At 59.0% G+C, this 18,138-nt stretch overlaps 10 protein-coding genes across 10 annotated transcripts; 5 read left to right on the forward strand and 5 right to left on the reverse strand.

The window, feature by feature from the left end:
* Nucleotides 1-570: 570 nt before the first annotated feature.
* Nucleotides 571-2,554, forward strand: M421DRAFT_67080 (uncharacterized protein; the record flags this gene model as incomplete). The annotated part of the gene is made up of 3 exons (XM_033596370.1): nucleotides 571-1,213; nucleotides 1,260-1,638; nucleotides 1,687-2,554. Coding segments are annotated over 3 exons (1,890 nt in total), but the record flags the coding sequence as incomplete, so codon positions are not given.
* Nucleotides 2,555-3,499: 945 nt separating this feature from the next.
* On the forward strand, nucleotides 3,500-5,293 carry M421DRAFT_6875 (uncharacterized protein; the record flags this gene model as incomplete). Its single annotated transcript, XM_033596549.1, has 1 exon — nucleotides 3,500-5,293. One exon carries the CDS (start codon nucleotides 3,500-3,502, stop codon nucleotides 5,291-5,293), a length of 1,794 nt encoding a protein of 597 aa, XP_033446854.1.
* A 279-nt stretch (nucleotides 5,294-5,572) lies between these two features.
* M421DRAFT_67235 (uncharacterized protein) lies at nucleotides 5,573-7,561 on the reverse strand (the record flags this gene model as incomplete). Its single annotated transcript, XM_033596381.1, has 1 exon — nucleotides 5,573-7,561. One exon carries the CDS (start codon nucleotides 7,559-7,561, stop codon nucleotides 5,573-5,575), a length of 1,989 nt encoding a protein of 662 aa, XP_033446855.1.
* A 788-nt stretch (nucleotides 7,562-8,349) lies between these two features.
* On the reverse strand, nucleotides 8,350-9,173 carry M421DRAFT_211267 (uncharacterized protein). Its single transcript, XM_033588227.1, has one exon. The coding sequence runs from the start codon at nucleotides 8,945-8,947 to the stop codon at nucleotides 8,435-8,437; it is 513 nt and encodes a 170-aa protein (XP_033446856.1). The 5' UTR covers nucleotides 8,948-9,173; the 3' UTR covers nucleotides 8,350-8,434.
* A 244-nt stretch (nucleotides 9,174-9,417) lies between these two features.
* On the forward strand, nucleotides 9,418-10,585 carry M421DRAFT_49478 (polysaccharide lyase family 1 protein; the record flags this gene model as incomplete). Its single annotated transcript, XM_033594775.1, has 2 exons — nucleotides 9,418-10,105; nucleotides 10,155-10,585. Coding segments are annotated over 2 exons (1,119 nt in total), but the record flags the coding sequence as incomplete, so codon positions are not given.
* A 1,073-nt stretch (nucleotides 10,586-11,658) lies between these two features.
* Nucleotides 11,659-12,690, reverse strand: M421DRAFT_6878 (uncharacterized protein; the record flags this gene model as incomplete). The annotated part of the gene is made up of 1 exon (XM_033596552.1): nucleotides 11,659-12,690. The coding sequence occupies one exon, from the start codon at nucleotides 12,688-12,690 to the stop codon at nucleotides 11,659-11,661; it is 1,032 nt and encodes a 343-aa protein (XP_033446858.1).
* A 159-nt stretch (nucleotides 12,691-12,849) lies between these two features.
* On the forward strand, nucleotides 12,850-13,647 carry M421DRAFT_6879 (uncharacterized protein; the record flags this gene model as incomplete). Its single annotated transcript, XM_033596555.1, has 3 exons — nucleotides 12,850-12,887; nucleotides 12,938-13,338; nucleotides 13,400-13,647. 3 exons carry the CDS (start codon nucleotides 12,850-12,852, stop codon nucleotides 13,645-13,647), a joined length of 687 nt encoding a protein of 228 aa, XP_033446859.1.
* A 55-nt stretch (nucleotides 13,648-13,702) lies between these two features.
* M421DRAFT_6880 (uncharacterized protein) lies at nucleotides 13,703-14,446 on the reverse strand (the record flags this gene model as incomplete). The annotated part of the gene is made up of 1 exon (XM_033596557.1): nucleotides 13,703-14,446. The coding sequence occupies one exon, from the start codon at nucleotides 14,444-14,446 to the stop codon at nucleotides 13,703-13,705; it is 744 nt and encodes a 247-aa protein (XP_033446860.1).
* Nucleotides 14,447-14,691: 245 nt separating this feature from the next.
* Nucleotides 14,692-15,222, reverse strand: M421DRAFT_41329 (uncharacterized protein; the record flags this gene model as incomplete). Its single annotated transcript, XM_033590448.1, has 1 exon — nucleotides 14,692-15,222. A coding segment is annotated over one exon (531 nt), but the record flags the coding sequence as incomplete, so codon positions are not given.
* Nucleotides 15,223-16,814: 1,592 nt separating this feature from the next.
* Nucleotides 16,815-17,909, forward strand: M421DRAFT_422582 (protein transport protein SEC22). The gene is made up of 4 exons (XM_033593211.1): nucleotides 16,815-16,971; nucleotides 17,021-17,165; nucleotides 17,220-17,625; nucleotides 17,678-17,909. The coding sequence occupies exons 1-4, from the start codon at nucleotides 16,938-16,940 to the stop codon at nucleotides 17,738-17,740; spliced, it is 648 nt and encodes a 215-aa protein (XP_033446862.1). The 5' UTR covers nucleotides 16,815-16,937; the 3' UTR covers nucleotides 17,741-17,909.
* Nucleotides 17,910-18,138: the final 229 nt, after the last annotated feature.

Raw genomic sequence — 18,138 nt, forward strand, 5'->3', positions numbered from 1 at the left:
TTAATGTTAAAGACTGATATCGAGATAATGGTCGAGCAGAAGAGGTGAATGACTCGTGAAGCGAAGAGCGGATCTCCCCGCGGAAAGGCACGCCCTTGCCGAGGGGCATGCCGTACTAGTCTGAATCTCTTTTAATCAACCCTCCACAAACATGCCACTGGTCCTTCAGAGAAGACCGTGTGAACTCGCTGTTTTTGATGATGTTGCACGCCAGATAGATGATGTTCCGACAGCAAACGAAGACCCACTTGCGCACGCATGTGTAAGCGAATCAGCCGCGGAGCGTAGGCGACCCCTGGCGAATGATGCCTTCACCCGATGCCTGATGCGCGCAGCAAACATGCGCCCTGTTCACGCAAGAGGCGGCGACTGTGTCTCATACATAGCTGTCGTTGGCTACATTTGTGCCATTTATCGGGCCTTCTCCCCCCACAAGCGCCAGCACTATGGCTTTGGAGAGTTCCAGGGCTGCGGCTGAAGGTACACATGGCAATAGGCCCGATCGTCGAACCTCTCTAACCGCTCGCAGTATCTCAAACGTCTTCCGATGCGACCAATCAGTCCAAAGAGAGGCTAAAGAGAAGGAGAGTAAAGCGTGAAGGGCCGCCCCAGCTTCAGTTCGTTATTGCGACCGATCCTTCGCAGTTCAAAGATGAAGATGCTAAGAGGAGTGTGCGCTCCCAGGCGATGATACATTGGAGGCATGAGGAGGATAAGAAGAAGAAAACGGGCGATCACAAAGACGATGCTAGGTCAGATCCTGCTGGATTGGGCATTGTGCGCAAAGCAACTGCCTCTGAGCGAACAGCGTCTATACCAGCGCGTTCGAAAGACCAAGGTCCCACGCAGTCGTGGACAGTATCCCAGGGACTGGGGTTTGATCAGTCGCAACGCGAAACGCTACGAATGGGCTCAGGCTCCTTCGCATCAGACTCAGACTCGAGCTCCCTCCTTGGCACTGGTAGCTCAAGCTGGCAGCTTACGGCAAATGAGACTACAGGCTACTTTCCTCGATATCGGAACCCGACGCGAGACATGGCTGACAAGGGTGTCATCGATTATGAGGAGAGCGAAAGACACGAGGAACGCCAGCTTCGAAGTCTCGTTGTCGGCCTTGCGAGTTTCTACAATGTCGGCGGATCTCATGATCCATTTGACGTACTGCCACAATTCCGCAACCCACGTTTAGATGCGTTGTTCTTGTCGCGAAATTGTGAGTCTCGAGCTACAGCTCTGCATACAGGTTCTGATGCGTCCAGGTATGCGAGCGTTCGCTTCTGACTCGACAATGAAGAAATGGCTGCCACTGATGCTGTCACATCCGCACATCATCTTGAGCTCTACCGTGTTGGCATCGACCTGGCTTGACATGCAAAACAAGTGTTCCGGTGACAGCACTACAACGGCTATGGTCAAGACTGAAACCATTGGGATGATCAGGGAACGCTTTGCCAACCCCGCCACGCAGTTGGACGATGCTACGCTTATCGTCATCCTGCATCTGTTCGCCGGAGAGATGTGGGCTTGTAACGAGCAAGCACTGAGGGTTCACGAGAGAGGTGTTGCAGCGCTCATCGCACGACGTGGAGGGCTGGGCACCTTCGTCCACAACAGAGCTTTGGCTGAAGTGACTCTTGTGTAAGTGAGCCATTGTGTCAGAAAGACGGCGCAACTGACTGTGGCCAGCTGTTGCTACCATTGCAACATCTTCTGCGAAGCCGAAATACTGCAAGCGCTTCGGGAGAAGTTGCCGGCAAACTCCGCTCCGGTCAGCGCTGAGGCAGCCTTGCCGGAGTCGCCGCTGTACTGCCCCAGAAGCACCTTTCTTACCATATCGGACGATGCACGATGCTCGATGTCTACTTTGGACATCCTCTCCGACGTGAGAGACCTCACAAGTATTTTCGTGGCACGCAATACAAGACTCAATCAGGTTCGCGACAGTGATGCTGTAGACACGGAACGATCGAGTCCCCCAGACGACGCCTACGAAGCCATGGTCTGCGCCATCCGAACGCGCCTGGCCCAAGCACCTTCGGCTCACACGCCGGGTGTCTCCATCTCGGGAGACTGGGTGTATGAAGCATGTCGCATAACAGGTATAATATACACGACTGCCATTGCGATGGGCGTCCCCTTCTCCGTCGCCGCGGATCCGAATTACACCAACCTCCTCGGGTCATCAAGCCCATTCAGTACATGGGACAGTGACCAGCAATTCGTCAAGCCTCATCTCACCGAGACTTTATACGAGACTCTCAAGCGAGCAGACACTAGCAATGTGTGGGGAAACATGTCCGGCGTGCTCTACTGGGTCAGCGCTGTAGGTGCAGCAGCAGCCCGTATCCCCAGCGCAATGGACATGGCGCAACAGGACAGATTCGCACCGGAAGCCTACTCGGTATGGATCCGGCGGTGTCTCATCATGACCGCAACACGCACGATGATTGTCCTTGTTTTCGAGCACCCGACGGCCATCATCGCGGCGCAACGGACATTGCTCACAGTGCAGGAACTCATCGGATCACATGCATCACGACATGTCGAGACTTGAGCAGGACCATAGGACCGTGTGTGCTCAGCGCGGGCTTTGGATTCGTTCGGCTTGCGGAGCTTCGCGGATGCCGGGCGCCGACCTTTCAACAACCCTCCGACCACACAAGGCCCTGCTCGGGAGTTGACATGATGTCAGTGTCGACTGAACGAGCAATGACCTACCTCGTGACCGGCGCTTTCCGAGTTCCCGCAACCGTCCTGTTGGGTCTCGGTCGTTCACTGGACCCTGCAGAGCCGCCGAGCTGACACCATTGCTCGACGCTGGGAGACGTTGTCGAACCTGACGTGCTGTCCCGCTCGAGATACGAAGGGCTTCTGTGTTTTCGTTTTCGAATCTCATGGTCTGATTCGTCCGGAGCTCGTAGCGTTCGCCTGTGTCTGTCGGCATATCTCACACTCGCTCACACTCAAGACGCAAGATTGAATTTCGGACACGACATGGCAAAGTCTGGAGTAGGTGGGAACAGCGGGAAGATCCTAATAAGCGGGCGCATCTCATCGTCAATGTTGTTGACCGAGACTCCGGACGCCCTGTGCGCAGTTCACAGAGAGCGTTCCTGCGCATGACAGTCATCGAGCAATGTCAGCGACGGTTGACAAAGCAATCCTGGCAGTCTGACTTGTACTGCAGGATGTGTACTTCTCGCGTGTCACGAGACAGAGCCATCCTGACAAATGACGACGGCGCTTGGGCAAACACGACTCGCGCCGATCGATGAGTCTGCCTGCGGTCAGCGGACGCATGAGCAATCCGCGAGAAGGGGTGTCCGAGCGCAGGTAACAGGCAGGGACGACGCTGCTTTCCGATTGGCTAGCGCCTGAGCATTTCGACCCACAACAACGAACAGCACTCATATAAGGCACTCAGACCGCGTCCGACAAGATGCGAGCACGAACGATAATCGCAGTAAGCTTTGCAATCGGAGCATCTGTCCTCATCGCCATGGCTCTCGTTACCCGACTGTTCGTGCACCGGCACTCCAAGACGGCCAAGCAGGACGTCATCTACACCGTCGACGGCGACAACAGCGAATCCGACCCGGCGCCTCGCAGATCCAGCTCGTGGAAACAGCTGTTCGCACCAAAGCAGAAGGATGGCAATTCGAAATGGGTGCCGACGCTGTCAGGAATCATCAAAGCCGGGGACGAGGGCCTATGGACCTCATCCCTGTTCACGCACCCGCATGGGCAACCCGGGGAGGTTTCATTCGAGGCAATCTGCGAAATGTTCGCCGGCGAGCTGCGGCCGCGATCAGTGACGGAGCGATCTGCGTACGCTGGGGAAATTGGCAGGTTCATCAATGCGGCGAAGCGCGGTGCGGTCAGCCCCAGGAGGGTGCAGTCGGTGTCTTACAAGGGAGGGCGCGACGTAGCGCCGCCAGCGCAGAGGAAGAGCTTGGACATGTCCAGCATCGAGAGGGGCCTTGGAAGAAGTCTCTCCATCAAAAGGCCGGCGCCAGCGCTGGTTCCCATGGGCAACGGACTGGTCGAGCAGGATAGCAGCGCCGCTGCCCAACATGCGTGGATGAAGGATGGACGACCAGCAGAGTATCACAATGGCCGCATGGGCGTGCGGCTCACACGTGGAGAAGTCGCGGCCCTGTCGTTGATACTGGGCAGCGCCATCACACGGACCTCTAGCGAGGGTGAAGCCAGCGCTGCGTCAGCCGACAAGGGCGCGTTTGGTCTCTCGATACAAGTCACCCGGACAGACGACGGCAGGCACCTGGTGTCGCTCCGGCAGCACAAGCGCAGCGTCTCGCAGATGCCGCCGAGCAGCGCTGGCCACTCGCCACTCTTCGCCAAGCACCTGGCCTGCGGCTCGCTACCCTTCTCCCAGGACAGCACGGCAATCAACAGCCTGCTCATCACCAACGAGACCCTCGACGCGGTGCGCTCCGGCCTGCCTCTGACACTGCGCAAACGAGCCCAGCAAAGCGCACAGGTACAGTTCCTCGCCACGCTGCCCAGCTCGCGCACCCTCGCCCTGCACACCCTCACCCCGAGCACAACCCCGAGCGCGCCAAACCCACTCATCGACGCAATCGCCCACCTCCCCTTCAGCGGCGGCCTCACGCCCCTCGCGTCAGCCCCGCTGATGGCAGCAACGCACTTCATCGCCGGCGGCGGCCTCGCGCCAGGCCGACTACTACAGCGCCTCGACGCGCTGGTGGACAAAGTGCAGCGCCACGCTCCCACGCCCAACGTGTTCGGCGCCCTCCACGAGCCGCAGAACGCGGGCCTTTTGTTCCGCGAGCGCGAGCGCGTGGCCCGGCTCAACGGCTCGGGCGAGTCGCTGTGCGATGCCACGGCCAGAGTGAGACGGCACGCAGCGCTGCTGCAGCGCCTCGTCGCGCTTGTCCCGGACGGCGGCCGGCGCGTCGGCGCTGCTGTGCGGACTGCGACGGCGAACGAGCTGCGGACCGCGCACGCGGATGCCGTGGCGGCGTATGCATGCGCAGCGCAGACGGCCGCCCTCAACGGCTCCGCGAGCAGGAGCAGTCTCGGCAGCGGGTCGAACGCGACGCTGGGCTCGGGCCCGGCAGCGCTGCCCGCGCGCGATCTGGGCAAGCTGACTGAGCGGCTGCTCAAGGCGCAGCTGCCGTTTGGCGTGGACACGGTGGCGGTTGTGGCGCGGTTGGTGCTTGTGGCGTGGACGATGAGTGCGCGGGGTGTGGTGTGGGAGGGGGGTGAGGGGTGGAGGGTCGAAGGCGTGGACGGGGGGGTGTGGGTGTAATTGTTCTTGTAAAGTTTTGGCTCGGGCTGCGCGGTGTTGGTGCAGTGGGATGATACCATTTCTATTTCCATGGATTACGAACCAACGAGGACGTCTGAGTCTCCGGTCCCCCACAGCTCATGTTTCTTCACGACAAGACGCAACGCTGGCCTCGCTCGAGATGTGCTTTGCTCGAGATGTGCTCTGCTCGAGATGTGCTCTGCTCGAGATGTGCTTCGCTCGAGACGTGCTTCGCTCGAGATGTGCTCTGGGGGGGGTGCAAGAACCAAGTGCCTGCCATCACCCGCTCCCCATGACCTCCAGCGCCCGACACAGGCCCACCCAGCCGTCGCGCATGGCATCCCACACCGCTGCCGTCTTGTCGTCCAGCGCGCTCTTCGCCCCGTTGCCGCCCCTGAGCTCCCAGCCGCGGCGCACGGGCCCGGCCGCGCGCGCGGGCGAGATCAGGGTGCTGTCCAGCAGCGCGTTCCAGCGCGAGAGATAGGTGCCCGGACCGTGGGTCGAGGCTCCGGGGCCGCTGCTGTCCATGATGGAGGCGAGGCGGGCGTGCGAGGCGGCTTTGAGGGCCGCGAGGTGGGCGGCGTGCTCGGTCAGCAGCGGCCTGAGCGCGTCTTGCTTGGCGGGCGGGAGGGCTGCAAAGAGCGCGTGCAGCGGGGCGGTCATGTTGCCTGCGCCGCCGTGGCGGGTCGACGGGTCGGCTCTGAACTCGCCAAACGCGGCTTTGGCGTAGACGAGGTAGTCGTGTGCGAGCTCTGGCGCGTTCTTGGTCACGTGGTGCAGGAACCTGTGCACGCTGGGCGCGTGCTTGCGGAGCACAAGGACAAAGTCCTCGACGGTCGGGGCGTCGCCCGTGTCGTCGGCGGCGCCCGCAGGCGTGGGTTCGGCCGCGGCCGCCGCGGCGGCCGCAGCCTCGCGCTCTTTGGACGTCTCGCGGCTCTTGCGGCCGGCCCTGCTCCTGGGCTTCGAGGCCTTGATCAGGTCGGCTACAAAGCTCTCGGCGTCGGCGACGGTGGCGGAGAGGTCGACGGCGTTGTGGACGGCGCGGATGACGGGGTCCATTGCCGAGACGCAGTCGCGGACGGCCGCGGTGAGGACGTCGGGGCTGGACTTGCACAGGACCTTGGTCATCTCCTCGCGGTCGCGGATCGAGAGGCAGGTGGCGTAGTACTCGGTGGCCGTGTCGTGCTGCTGGTCGCGCACCGAGTCGGGCCCGAGGCGCGGCTCGGCAGTCTCGAGGATGACGGCCAGGATGGACTTTTCTTCGTGCACCGACTGGCTGCGGGCAGCGTCGTGCCGCTCGCGCGAGGCGTAGACGTGGGCCCGGACGGCCCTGAGCACCTTCTTGTCGGGCGCGTCTCGCGACGCCTCGAGCTTGGATGCGCGCTTCTGCAGCTCGGCCGTGTCCCAGGCCAGCACCGTGCTGATAATCTGCTGCATCAGGTTCATGCCGTCGTTGGCGCTGTTGGTCAGCCCGATCCAGTTGGTCATGGCCGTGACGGACAGCTTGGCCAGCACCAGACGGACCATGGCGTTGACCATCGACGCCGCGTTGCCGACGCGCAGCGTCTGCTTGATGACGTAGTAGGGGAGCAGACGGTCGACGTTCTCGAGCAGCCGCACGAGGTACTGCCCGTCGGGCGACATGACAAAGACGTGGTGGAGGAACGAGGCGACGTTGACCAGCACGTACTCGTGGCCCGCGCGGACGAGGCTGCAGTGCTCGTCGAGCCGGTCCGTGGCCGCGACCGTGTCCAGCAGGCGGTCGAGCAGGTCGCCGTACACCAAGCTGCGCGCGCACTCGTCCCACGCCGCGAGCACGTCGGCCGCGTCGCGCGCGTCGTAGTCGCGCTGCGACGCCCCGTCGGCCGCCTGCTGCTCCACGGCGTATCCTCCCAGCATGCCGCGCGCGACGTACTCGGCGATGCTGCTCGCCGCCGTCGCCAGGGCCCGCCGCGAGCCGATGGCGCCCCGGTCGTAGCTCTCGCTCAGCTCCGCCTCGGCCAGCCGGGCGAGCAGAGCCTGCACCTTGTCCTGCCAGAACGCGCGGCCGAGGGGCTGCAGCGCCGGGTTGGTCAGCGCGAGCTTGTTGAGCATTGTCTGCAGCAGCGGGCTGCTCGTGGGCGCGCCGTCGGCCTTGCGGAACGGGTGGCCGTAGCGGCCGATGGTCGTCGGGTGCTTGAACGCCTCGACCTCGGCGTACATCTGGCGGTGCACGAGCACGTCGAACAGCGCGTGCGTCTGCGCGGGCGCGAGCGGGGGAGTCGACATGGCGGGCGGCGGCGGGAGAGTCGATGTGGCGGGCGGCGGCGGGAGAGTCGATGTGGCGGGCGGCGGCGGGAGAGTCGATGTGGTGGGCGGCGGCGGAGTCGACATGGCGGGCGGCGGGGGAGTCGACACGGTGGGCGTCGACTCGCCGCGGACATGGTCGCAGAGCCCTCGTCGCTTGTCCAGAAGCTGCATTAGCTGCCCGGTGGTTGACGCGCCATTGATGCGGCAGGCGGGAACACGCGGGGCTACGTCAGTACCTACGCCAAGCGGCTTCTGGCCACACTGCACCGTCCTGGCCCTGTGAGTCCGTGACACGCCCGCCGGCGGTCACGCATGTCTGCATCTCGCGGAATCTCCGGCGCCATTGCATCAACGACGTTGGATCGTCACTTGCTCGTCCCGTCGTCTCTCCGCCGCTCGTCAACGCACGACGTTGCTGATGCACCCAGCAAGAGGACATTCTACGTCTTGCCCTTGACCGAGTGTCGAGACATTGCGTCTTCCACACACATCAACGTCGCTCACATCGCCGAGCCGCCAGATGGACCATTATGTCGTTTTGCGCACTTGACAGCCGCAAGATAGATCATGTCGTTTTGCGCACTTGACAGCAGCAAGATAGATCATGTCGTTTTGCGCACTCGACAGCAGCAAGATGGACCATCATGTCGTTTTGCGCACTTGACAGCAGCAAAATAGATCACCGTGTCGTTTCGCGCACTTGACAGCAGCAAGATGGACCATGTCGTTTTGCGCACTTGACAGCTGCAAGATGGACCACCGTGCCATTTCGCACTCAACAGCTGCAAGATGGACCACCGTGCCATTTCGCACTCAACAGCTGCAAGATGGGCCACCGTGCCAACACGCGCTTCATGAACGACGGTTCGTCACGCTAGACGGTCCTCGGGCGTCTTCGCTACCGACTGTCGTCCCGCAAAACAGGGGTTCGCTGTGAATCGCATCTTGTGCACAACCTGTTGTGGTCTGATGTCCGTGTTTTGATTCATGCATGCATCCTGCATTTGTTTCAGATTGACGGAACGTTGATGTGGCCAGGGCAAGAATGCCGCCAGCATCTCGAATAATCTCCCGCGATTCCTTCTTGTTTCGAAACTCTTTCCTTCTCGCTGGGAATCCCTCCTTCCTGTTTCGAATCCTTTCCTTCTCGTTCGAAGCCCCTGCCTTTTGCGCCTCCACATCGCCGCGCAGCTGCAACATGCAGACTTGACAACGCTTGACAGCGCTTGACAGCGCTTGACAGCACTTGACGGCACTTGACGGCACTTGACGGCACTTGACAACGCTTGACAGCACTTGACAACACTTGACAGTTGCCGTGCGTAGACCATTGCGTCCGGCATCCGTCTCGCACCTCGCTCGCATCCTCGAAATGAACCGCCTCTAGGGTCTCCATCGACATGACACGCGCCGCCCGCCTGCCCCGCTGTCGATGCTAAAGCAGGAAAGGACGGTTGTTTGAAACTCTTCGCCAGGGGCAAGGACACCGCTGAGATTAGCACTGCGGCAGTCAGGCTCGTTTAGACCGTCTAATGTCAGCCTCGTCTAGATTGTCCAACGTCCTTTGGGCGACACACCCGAGATGGCTCAGATGGCTCCAGGACCGCAATTTGCTGCCATGTGCTGTGGATTTATAACATCGTCTCCTCGCCACGTCTTCCGCCTCCTCACCCTCTCTCTCCACCACACTCCTTGTCGGTTCCTTCCGAGTTCTCTCATTTTCTCTCGTTTCTTACCTTGAGCGGAATCTTCGGCTGGTCTGAGTGAACGTTCTTTACCTTCAATCACTACTTGTTCTGTCCATTACAAAAGTCAACATGCGTTTCGAAATCACCGCTCTTGTTGCGGCTGCTGCCGGCGCCTCGGCCCAGGCCGTCGTTGGCACCGCCTACGGCTTCGCCAAGGGTGTCACAGGTGGTGGATCGGCCGCCGCCGTCACTCCTTCTACGGCCGCCGAGCTCGCCACCTACCTCTCTGACGATGTGGCTCGTGTCATCCTGATCACCAAGGAGTTTGATTTCACCGGCACCACCTCGAGCGGATCGGGCTGCAACAGGAAAAGCTGCAGTGCGACCAACGGAGGCCAGTACTACCTTGGGACCCTTTCCTGCGCCGCCACCGACGACATCGTTGCCGTCAGCTCCATCAAGTACGACACTGCCGGGCTTACTGCTCTCAAGGTCGGCAGCAACAAGTCCATTCTGGGTGTCGGCGGAAAGGGCGTCTTGAATGGCAAGGGTCTGTCTCTGATCAAGAACGCAAAGAACGTCATCATCCAGGGCGTCGAGTTCACCAACATGAACCCCGGTGTCGTATGGGGTGGCGATGCCCTCGACTTCCAGGGAGGCAACGACGGTGTCTGGGTCGACCACAACAAGTTCTCCCAAGTCGGCCGCATGTTCATCGTCTCCCACTACGACGCCTCGCGCCTGACCATTTCCAACAACGAGTTTGACGGCACCACCACCACCTCGGCTAGCTGCAACAACGACCACTACTGGACCATGATGTTCTACGGCGATGGTAAGTCTTCCCTCTGCTTCCTTGGATCCAGTCCACTGACCCCACACAGGCGACAAGGTCACTCTCGACCGCAACTACCTCCACAACGTGTCCGGCCGCGCCCCCAAGCTCGGCGAGGACGGCAAGACCGGCACCTTCCACGCCGTCAACAACTACTTTGAGAACATGAAGGGCCACGCCTTTGACGCCTACTCGGGCGCCCAGGCCCTCGTCGAGGGCAACGTCTTCTCCAGCGTCACCACGCCCGTCACCGCCAATGGCGCCAAAATCTCCACTTTTGTCGTCAACGGCGGCTCCGCCTGCTCCGCCACCCTGGGCCGCTCCTGTCTCGCCAACAGCGTCGACTCGGCCTCGGGCAAGCTGACCGGCGGCTCCTCGTCGTCCTTCATCTCCGCCATCACAAACGACGTCTCCCCGCTCGCCGTCGCCGACGTCGCCGCCCACGTCAAGGCCAACGCCGGCCCCGCGAAACTCGGCTCCGCATCCGCTGCCGCTGCTTCCACCAAGGCTGCCACCACCACCACCAAGGCCGCCACCACCACCAAGGCCGCCACCACCACCACCAAGGCCGCCACCACCACCGCAAAGGCCACCACCACCGCCGCGCCCAAGACAACGCTCACCACCATTGCCAAGCCCGCCGCGACCCAGACTTCGTCCGGCGGCGGCGGCGGCGCCGTCGCCGCCTACGGACAGTGCGGCGGTTCGGGCTACAGCGGCAGCACTTCGTGCGTGAGCGGGCTGTCGTGCAAGGTCCAGAACACGTGGTACAGTCAGTGCTTGTAAATGTAAATATTACTACTGGAGTCTATAAATACGGGGGTGTTTGACGGGGTGTGAATGTATATATCTAGCTGTGTAATCGAACAGGGACTTTACAGTCTCGAGTAGCTCTTCGCACGCTGAAAGTCCATGTGTGTTGTCGTTTTGCTCAAGGACGTTGTCGTTTTGCTCAAGGACGTTGTCGTTTTGCTCAAGGACGTTGTCGTTTTGCTTAAGGACGTTGTGAATGAGTCCAGCCACGCAGTTCGCACTAGCTTTTTCGCCGCCTTTGGCAACTTTGGTGTTTCGAGTTTTGCAAACAAGTAGAGACGCTCGGCCGCTTGAGATTGTTGACGAAGCCGCAGGGATCAGGGTCGACCAGCTAGTCTACCTTGCGTCTGCCGTCTCCATCTAGATCGAGCGCCACTCTGCATTCCAGGTCGAGCGCCACTCTGCATTCCAGATCGAGCGACACTCTGCATTCCAGCAAGGTATGTGTGTGAGCTCACTGGGTGGCGAGTGTTTCGAAGCGGGTTTGATGCGTGTGGCGGTGAAGCGTCGGGGCAGACGCCGGGTAGAAAAGTGCACCTGCCTTCACCACGACATCAAAGGAACGCGCATACGTCTATCGCAACAAACACGTCGCCAGGTAAGAACAACTCAGCGTCGTACGACGCGGCACTCGAGCATGGACAGTCTTCAAAGATTGTCAACAGATTCAGAGAAGGACTACGGGGTATCATAATGGTCGAAAACCAGCTGCAAACACGCAAAACCAGCACTCAACGCGCTCACAACGCGGGTCTGGCCGACATCGTAGGGCTGGCGAGGCCCTTGCTCTTTCTCCTCTTCTTCTTTTCCACATTGGGAAGGCCTGCGACACTGCCCTTTCTGCTTGGCCCGTCCAGGGCCAGGGGCGTTGCGATGCCCTTTGGTGTCGCCGCGGCTGACGGCGCTACGCTCGTGGGCTGCGTGTCCGTCTTCGTCACAGCCTGTGCCTGCGACGCCTGGCTGGCTTGCTCTTGCGCTTTGTTCCGCGCGTCGACGTGACTCTTCGAGTTTGCGAAGACGAAGGCGCCGGGCTCGCCGAGTAGAGGGTTCTCGTCCATGTACTCGTCTCCGTATTGGTGCGTGAGTTCCAGAGAGCGCAGGAAGAACGCGTCGTTGAAGGTAGTGGTGGATGCAGAGGAGTCGATCGCCGTCGCTGCATCTTTTGTTTGGGACTGCGAGGCGGACGCGTCGGGCTCTGTTGGGGCGAGCGTTGGGCTGCCAACGCGGCTGGCGTTGGTTTCCGCCTTTGGAAACTCGTATGAAGGTGGGTAGTAGGTGTGGCCTGTGGCTGGCGACCAGTGCGACATGTTCTTTGAGAGCTCGGCCATTTGCTGCATCCGTGTCGATACTGCGAGTAGACGCGCCTGCACAACGTCCAGCATGCTCGGTGCCATGAGCAGTCTTGTTCCTTGTGTGTAGAAGTTTCCCTCCGCCACTGTGTCGACCCTGCCAGTGTCGTCGTTGCGGACCTTGCGCTGTCGTTGCATAAGCCATGGCTGTCCGTCGCCCTTCGGCTCGCCGGCCACTATGTATTGCAAACCAGTGTTGTATTTGCGCAGCTCGGATTCGTATGCTGCTCGTTCGCCGAGGATCTGCATGCCGTTGGGGTGCCCTTGTGCGTTCATATACACGGCCATGTTATTGCTCTCTCCGTCGAAGAAGGGCGAGTTCATGAGAAAGAAGATGGCATTGTTCTCGCTGTCCAGATGCGCCAGCGGCATCTGCGGGTCGAAGAACTCCTGTTCATCGAGGGGCGGTATTTGAGCCGGCATGTTGGCGTATCGGTTTGCAGATCGTGTGGTTGAAGAGGGTTGTCTTTCAGTTGTGGGGAAATAGCTCAGCGTCCAAGCTCCACCGAGGCAGGCACCTCCGTCATCTCGCCGCAACTTTCCTCTGTTGTGCTTCACTCACTTACACCACAATCCCCCACCATGGATCTTCTACAGACGGTGCGCAAAGAGGGCAGCCGGTACGTCGTATTCAAAAAACACACGTGTGCCAATACTAACATCGCTGCAGAGGCGGCCGCGCCGAGTTCAAGTGGGAAGACGTCAAGAACGATGCGCAGCGCGAAAACTACCTCGGTCACTCGCTCATGGCACCAGTGGGACGCTGGCAGCAAAACAAAGACCTCAGCTGGTACGCAAAAGGCGACACCGAATCCAAAGAAGCCGAGGCTGCGCGCATCAAGGAGGAAAAACGCAAGCTGAAGGAGGCAGAGGAAGACGCCATGCTCGCAGCCATGGGCTTGCCAGTGCCAGAGCGGAACAACGCCAACTTGACCCCACTGGGCGGACGGGCGCATGAGGCGGAAGTCAAGGAGGCAATCGAGGAGAAGGCAAAGGACGGCGATGAGGGAGACAGGGCGAAGAGGAAGGACAAGAAAGACAGGTCGCGGCGACACAGAGACGATGGCGATCGTGAGAGGCGGAGGAGACGTCGTTCGAGGAGCCGCTCACAAGACCGAGATCGCCGGCACAGACATCACGACCGCTCACGATCTCGTGACAGGCGGAGGGACGGTGATCGAGAGCGCGACAGAAGAAGACACCGTTCACGAAGCCGCGACCATAAACGACATGACGGCCATGTCGAGCCTCGGAGAGAACGCAGGCCAGACGAAGAACGCCCACGATCGCGCTCACGCTCGAGGGACCGCCGCCGCCGGCGTGATTCGAGAAGCAGATCACCATACAAGGCCGAGAAACGGCGAGACTGAGCACGCCTGAGGTAGCACACTATTTGACATCTCAGAGTCGACGAAACAATGAAGAATACCCTTGTCTACCTCCCTCCTTCCGCTGCACCTGCCTCCATGAGAGCATCAACCATATCCTCAAACGCCTCACCAGGCGGCCACTCCTCCCCACCCTCCACCATCCATCTCGCCTCTCCACTCCGGCCCATAGCATGCCAGTCCAGCATCAGCCTCGCAGCATCATACAGTACCGCCCAACTACCCTCTCCAAGCCTGATGCCATCAGGAACCGCTCGCCGTATCGTCCCGCGCAGCAGCTCAACGTCCCAATCCCGAGCCTCCTCCCGGCCAATGGACCGCCCACCGAACGTCTGCAGAGAACAAAGATGGTGGAACGTGTGGTACCACAGGTCGTGGATCAGCAGACGGCAGCCGAACGGGATGAGCATACCATCGCGAGCGACCGCGCGCTCGTTCACACGGACCTCCTCCACAGGCCTTCCTGCGCGCACCACTGCGTCGGCGTACTCTGGCCGCGAAGATAGCGCGAACGAGCCGAAGAGCTCGCTCATGTCTTCCTCATCTCCGCCGTCGGAACTCGAGGCGAAATGGAATAGCTCTGCTCGACAGGTCGGGCAGGTATTCGCTCCGCCTTTGACCCACGGCGCTATGCACTCGCGACAGAATATGTGTCCGCAGGCGAGTACGAGAGGCGTGGTATACGGCTGGTGGCAGATATTACAAGGGTCTGCGAGGCTGGCGGGTACAATGGGGATGACGCCGGTGTCCAGATACTGTTCAGGCGTCAGTGGTTTCGGGCGCGGTGGCATGCTTGCGATCTACGTGGGATAGTGCAAGGACGAGCGTTTGTGCGCACCTTATACATGGCGGCATTGAGATATGCACGCGGCTGTTGGGTGGCGTGTGATGGGATCCATGTGATGGGATGTTTGCTTGGGCTAGAAGGTGCGATGTCGGTCTTCTCATGTCGAATTGCTGTCTTGGAGGATCTAGCGTCTCTCTACCGTAACTAACTCATGCTCTCGTTGCGTCTAGATCTTGCCTCAGTCTACTTGCTCTTCTGTCCCCACCACGACTCCGCCTCCGCCACCTTCCACTCATCGTACTCGCCCGCCGCCCTCTCAACAACCGCCTGCTCAGCAGCAGCCTGCCACGTCTTGGCCAAATGTCCATTTGTCAGATCGTCCTTGAACTTCGCAACCTCATCGCGGAAGACATCTGACGCCTTAAGCCACTGCGGACGTGTACCCTTGCCCGTCTCGCCTGCCCTGATCCTGTCAAGAAGCCGCTGATTCTCTGCACTGTCTGGAAACATAGACACGAGTGTGGCCTGCTGCTCGGCTGAAAGACTCGTCCACGCTCCGTCTTCGAGCAGCATGTGGTAAATGTCGGCGCGCCCGAGGCGGCTGGTCGAGTTTGTGGTTATGTAGATGGGGTCGAAGACTCTATTTGTTCCCTTTCGTTGAGGTGAGGGTCGGGGTGCAGGTTGCTCCTGGACGTCCTCGAAGCGCTCGGGTGCTTTGCGTGTTCGTGTGCTGGTGCGTTCTGGCGGCGCTCTGGTTGGCTTTGGGTTGAGCTTCTTCTTTGTTTTAGAAATCTTGGACGGCTTCTCGGCGTGCGCATCGTCGTGTGCACCGGGAACTTGAGCTACAGCGCCAGTCTCGCTGTTCTCCATGGGTTTTGCTGGCTTCTCTTCCATATCCGCAGCGCCAGCTGGCGCGGAGTCTGTCGCGGGATGGCCTTTATAAGCAGATTTCTCATCGACCTGTCTGTGTTTGCACTTCACCTGTACAAGTGTGAGCGAGATGGCGATATTTATGACTTCACCGCGTGACGTACCTTGCGCCTCTTACATTCGGCGCAGGCAGGAGGGCCACGTTTCGATGTAGCAACTGTTTGTTTTGGTGCAGCCTTTGATTTTGGCTTCAGTTTTCTGGCTGGTTTCTTTGGCCCGTCGAGCTCAACTTCGACGGACCTACCATCGTCGACCACAATACCGTCACCATTAGCTCCAGCGGCTTCATCGAGTACTTCGACCTCTGCAGGGGCCGAGTGTGTCGTCTTCACATCTGCTTTCGTGGCAGACTTTTTGGGCTTCGACTGTGTATCATTTTGAGTGTCGTGCTCTTCACGGATTCTCTTCTTCAGTCGGTTGGCTGCCTGGTTTTCGCCTTCCTCAAGCGCAGCGACCAGACGTGCGCTAGATACTGTGTTCTCTGAGGCCACGGCGACTTGTTCGTCGTCGACGGCACTGGAAGAGGTTGAAGAGAGGGGAGACGAAGTTGAAGCCGCGTCGTCCATGGCGGTATTCTTGGTTGCAGCGGTAACGGCCGTCAAGGAGGTAGTCGAGGACAGAGACTCTTTAGCATTGACGTGCGATACCAGAGTGTAACTTTCACCGCTTTCACCGGTAGGAGAGGCTGCGCCGTTTGATGTCCTGCCTTTGTCAGCCGCGACCAATTGGAACAATGGGCAGGACAAACACAGGATTCCCTAAGCACTGCGGCTAGCGGATTCATACATGGAATGACTATCTGAAGAGACAAATGATGTCCAGGAAGCAGGGATGAGGTAGCACCGAGCGTGCATGCGAAGCTGGAGGCAGATTGGTGGAGAAAGGTGAAGGGCGCATACTTACTGTGTTGATTGAGACATAGTCAACCTTTCCCGAACATCACTCGCTTAACCAGATGTCTGGCGCCTGTCTTCGTACAAGAGCCGGGCGAGCACAACCCTCAAGGAAGTCACTAAGCCCACGTGCGCGAATCCAGAAAGAGATACGCGTCAGGAGACGATAACGATGCCAGGTATACGAGTCTTGAGATATGTCGATGCTAAGTAACACTGACAAAGTCGACGCGCTATTGCACGCTCGAGGAAGTGCGCATTTGTATCGTCACTAATAGCAGATGGTGAGATGGTCGAAGGACCATGTCGTCCTTGGTAACGCGCCAAGTCAGCCTCTACCTACTCACAATCGAACGAAGCTCTGAGTGCGGGCGCTACACCACTTTGAAGGCTGCTCGTAATGTTTCGCTTGAATATTCAGCTGGACTCTGATGTCTATGCGAGACGAAGAGTGATGGTTGTGGTCAAGGTGGTATGTTGTGTACGGTGGCCCGCGCGCGCTCACCTCCGCGCTCTTTCCGCATCATCACTCGTGAACAAGTTGGCCAGCTTCTTCCTCGACACGTAGCCTCAACACCACCACCTCCGTGTCTCTAGGCAGACATACACAATAATTTTGAACGAGGAATAAAATCGTTGCAATATCGAAGAAACCACCGAGAAAGTGAAATTATGATCAAGCACACAATCATTTCGCGCCTCGACGGTACCATTCTCAGGATCCGATGTCATTGTTGGGTACTGACAGACCTCAGGTCTCATCCTGACTGCCTCAGTCGACGATGGCCAGGAAGATGCCGAGTTCAACGAAGTCAAGAGCAAAGTCAAGCTCGTCCAGCGCCGCCTAAATCGCAACTCAGAACCGCAGGCCAGTATCGAGAGCGGGTCCTACACATACCAGTGCGCCTTCTAGACTACACAGTGGACAATCGCTTTGCTAACAATTGGTGTTAGCTACCTCATCAGCGGTGACCTCTGCTTTCTCTGCATATGCGACCGTTCCTATCCGCGCAAGCTTGCCTTCACATACCTCTCAGATCTCTCGCAAGAGTTCACCACCATCTATCAGCCACAGCAGTACCTTACGCCTTCATGCCGGCCGTACGCATTTGTCGAGTTTGACACGTTCATTCAGCGCACAAAGAAGACATACCAGGACTCGCGAGCCACACAGAACTTGGACAAGCTCAATGACGAGCTGAAGGACGTGACCAAAGTCATGACGAAGAACATCGAAGACCTCCTTTACAGAGGAGATAGCTTGGATCGTATGGGAGACATGTCGAGCCGACTGAGGGAAGAAAGCAGGAAGTACAAGAAGGCAACAGTGCGCATGAATTGGGAACTGCTATTGAAGCAGGTGGGTGATTAGTCTACATGTGGCGTGATTCCGAAGAGCTGACATGATACAGTACGGACCCATTGGAGGCCTTGTGTTTATCGTCATTGTCTTCATCTGGTGGAGATTTCTTTAGACAACTTCGCGCGCTATCGAGCACACGGCTTTGAGCTGCGACATCGCAGATACCGTCAGCGCTACAGGCTGTTTTTGTGACGAGTAGAGGTTTAGTTGGACGAACAATATACCCAGGTCTATTTTTTGCAATATGCGCACTGCAAAGAAGGAACTTCAGTTGTACAGCATCAGCATATTCCAAAGATCATTTGACTACGCTACTAACTAGGTAGGGTCATGGTAGAAGGGCCATGTAAGTGCGATCGTAGACCACGGTCATGGGATCCTTGGCACGGCACTTCACCAACAACGGCAGCATCTTCGGATCTGAAAGGCGTCATCGCTCCGATAGGCTGACGATCAACGTCACTGTTTCCCATTATGCCCTTTTGCGCCTAAATGGCCCTTGACTTCTAC

This window comes from Didymella exigua (genome assembly GCF_010094145.1).
Source record: "Didymella exigua CBS 183.55 unplaced genomic scaffold M421scaffold_21, whole genome shotgun sequence".
Lineage (NCBI taxonomy): Eukaryota > Fungi > Ascomycota > Dothideomycetes > Pleosporales > Didymellaceae > Didymella > Didymella exigua.

Excerpts from the sequence above, each read along its gene's own strand:
- M421DRAFT_422582 (XM_033593211.1), top strand. The coding sequence starts at position 16,938 with ATGATCAAGCACACAATCATTTCGCGCCTCGACG. Across the intron at positions 17,166-17,219 it reads AGCGGGTCCTACACATACCA|CTACCTCATCAGCGGTGACC; the intron begins GTGCGCCTTCTA and ends AATTGGTGTTAG. Across the intron at positions 17,626-17,677 it reads GGGAACTGCTATTGAAGCAG|TACGGACCCATTGGAGGCCT; the intron begins GTGGGTGATTAG and ends GACATGATACAG.
- M421DRAFT_211267 (XM_033588227.1), bottom strand. The coding sequence starts at position 8,947 with ATGCGAGCGAGGTGCGAGACGGATGCCGGACGCAATGGTCTACGCACG.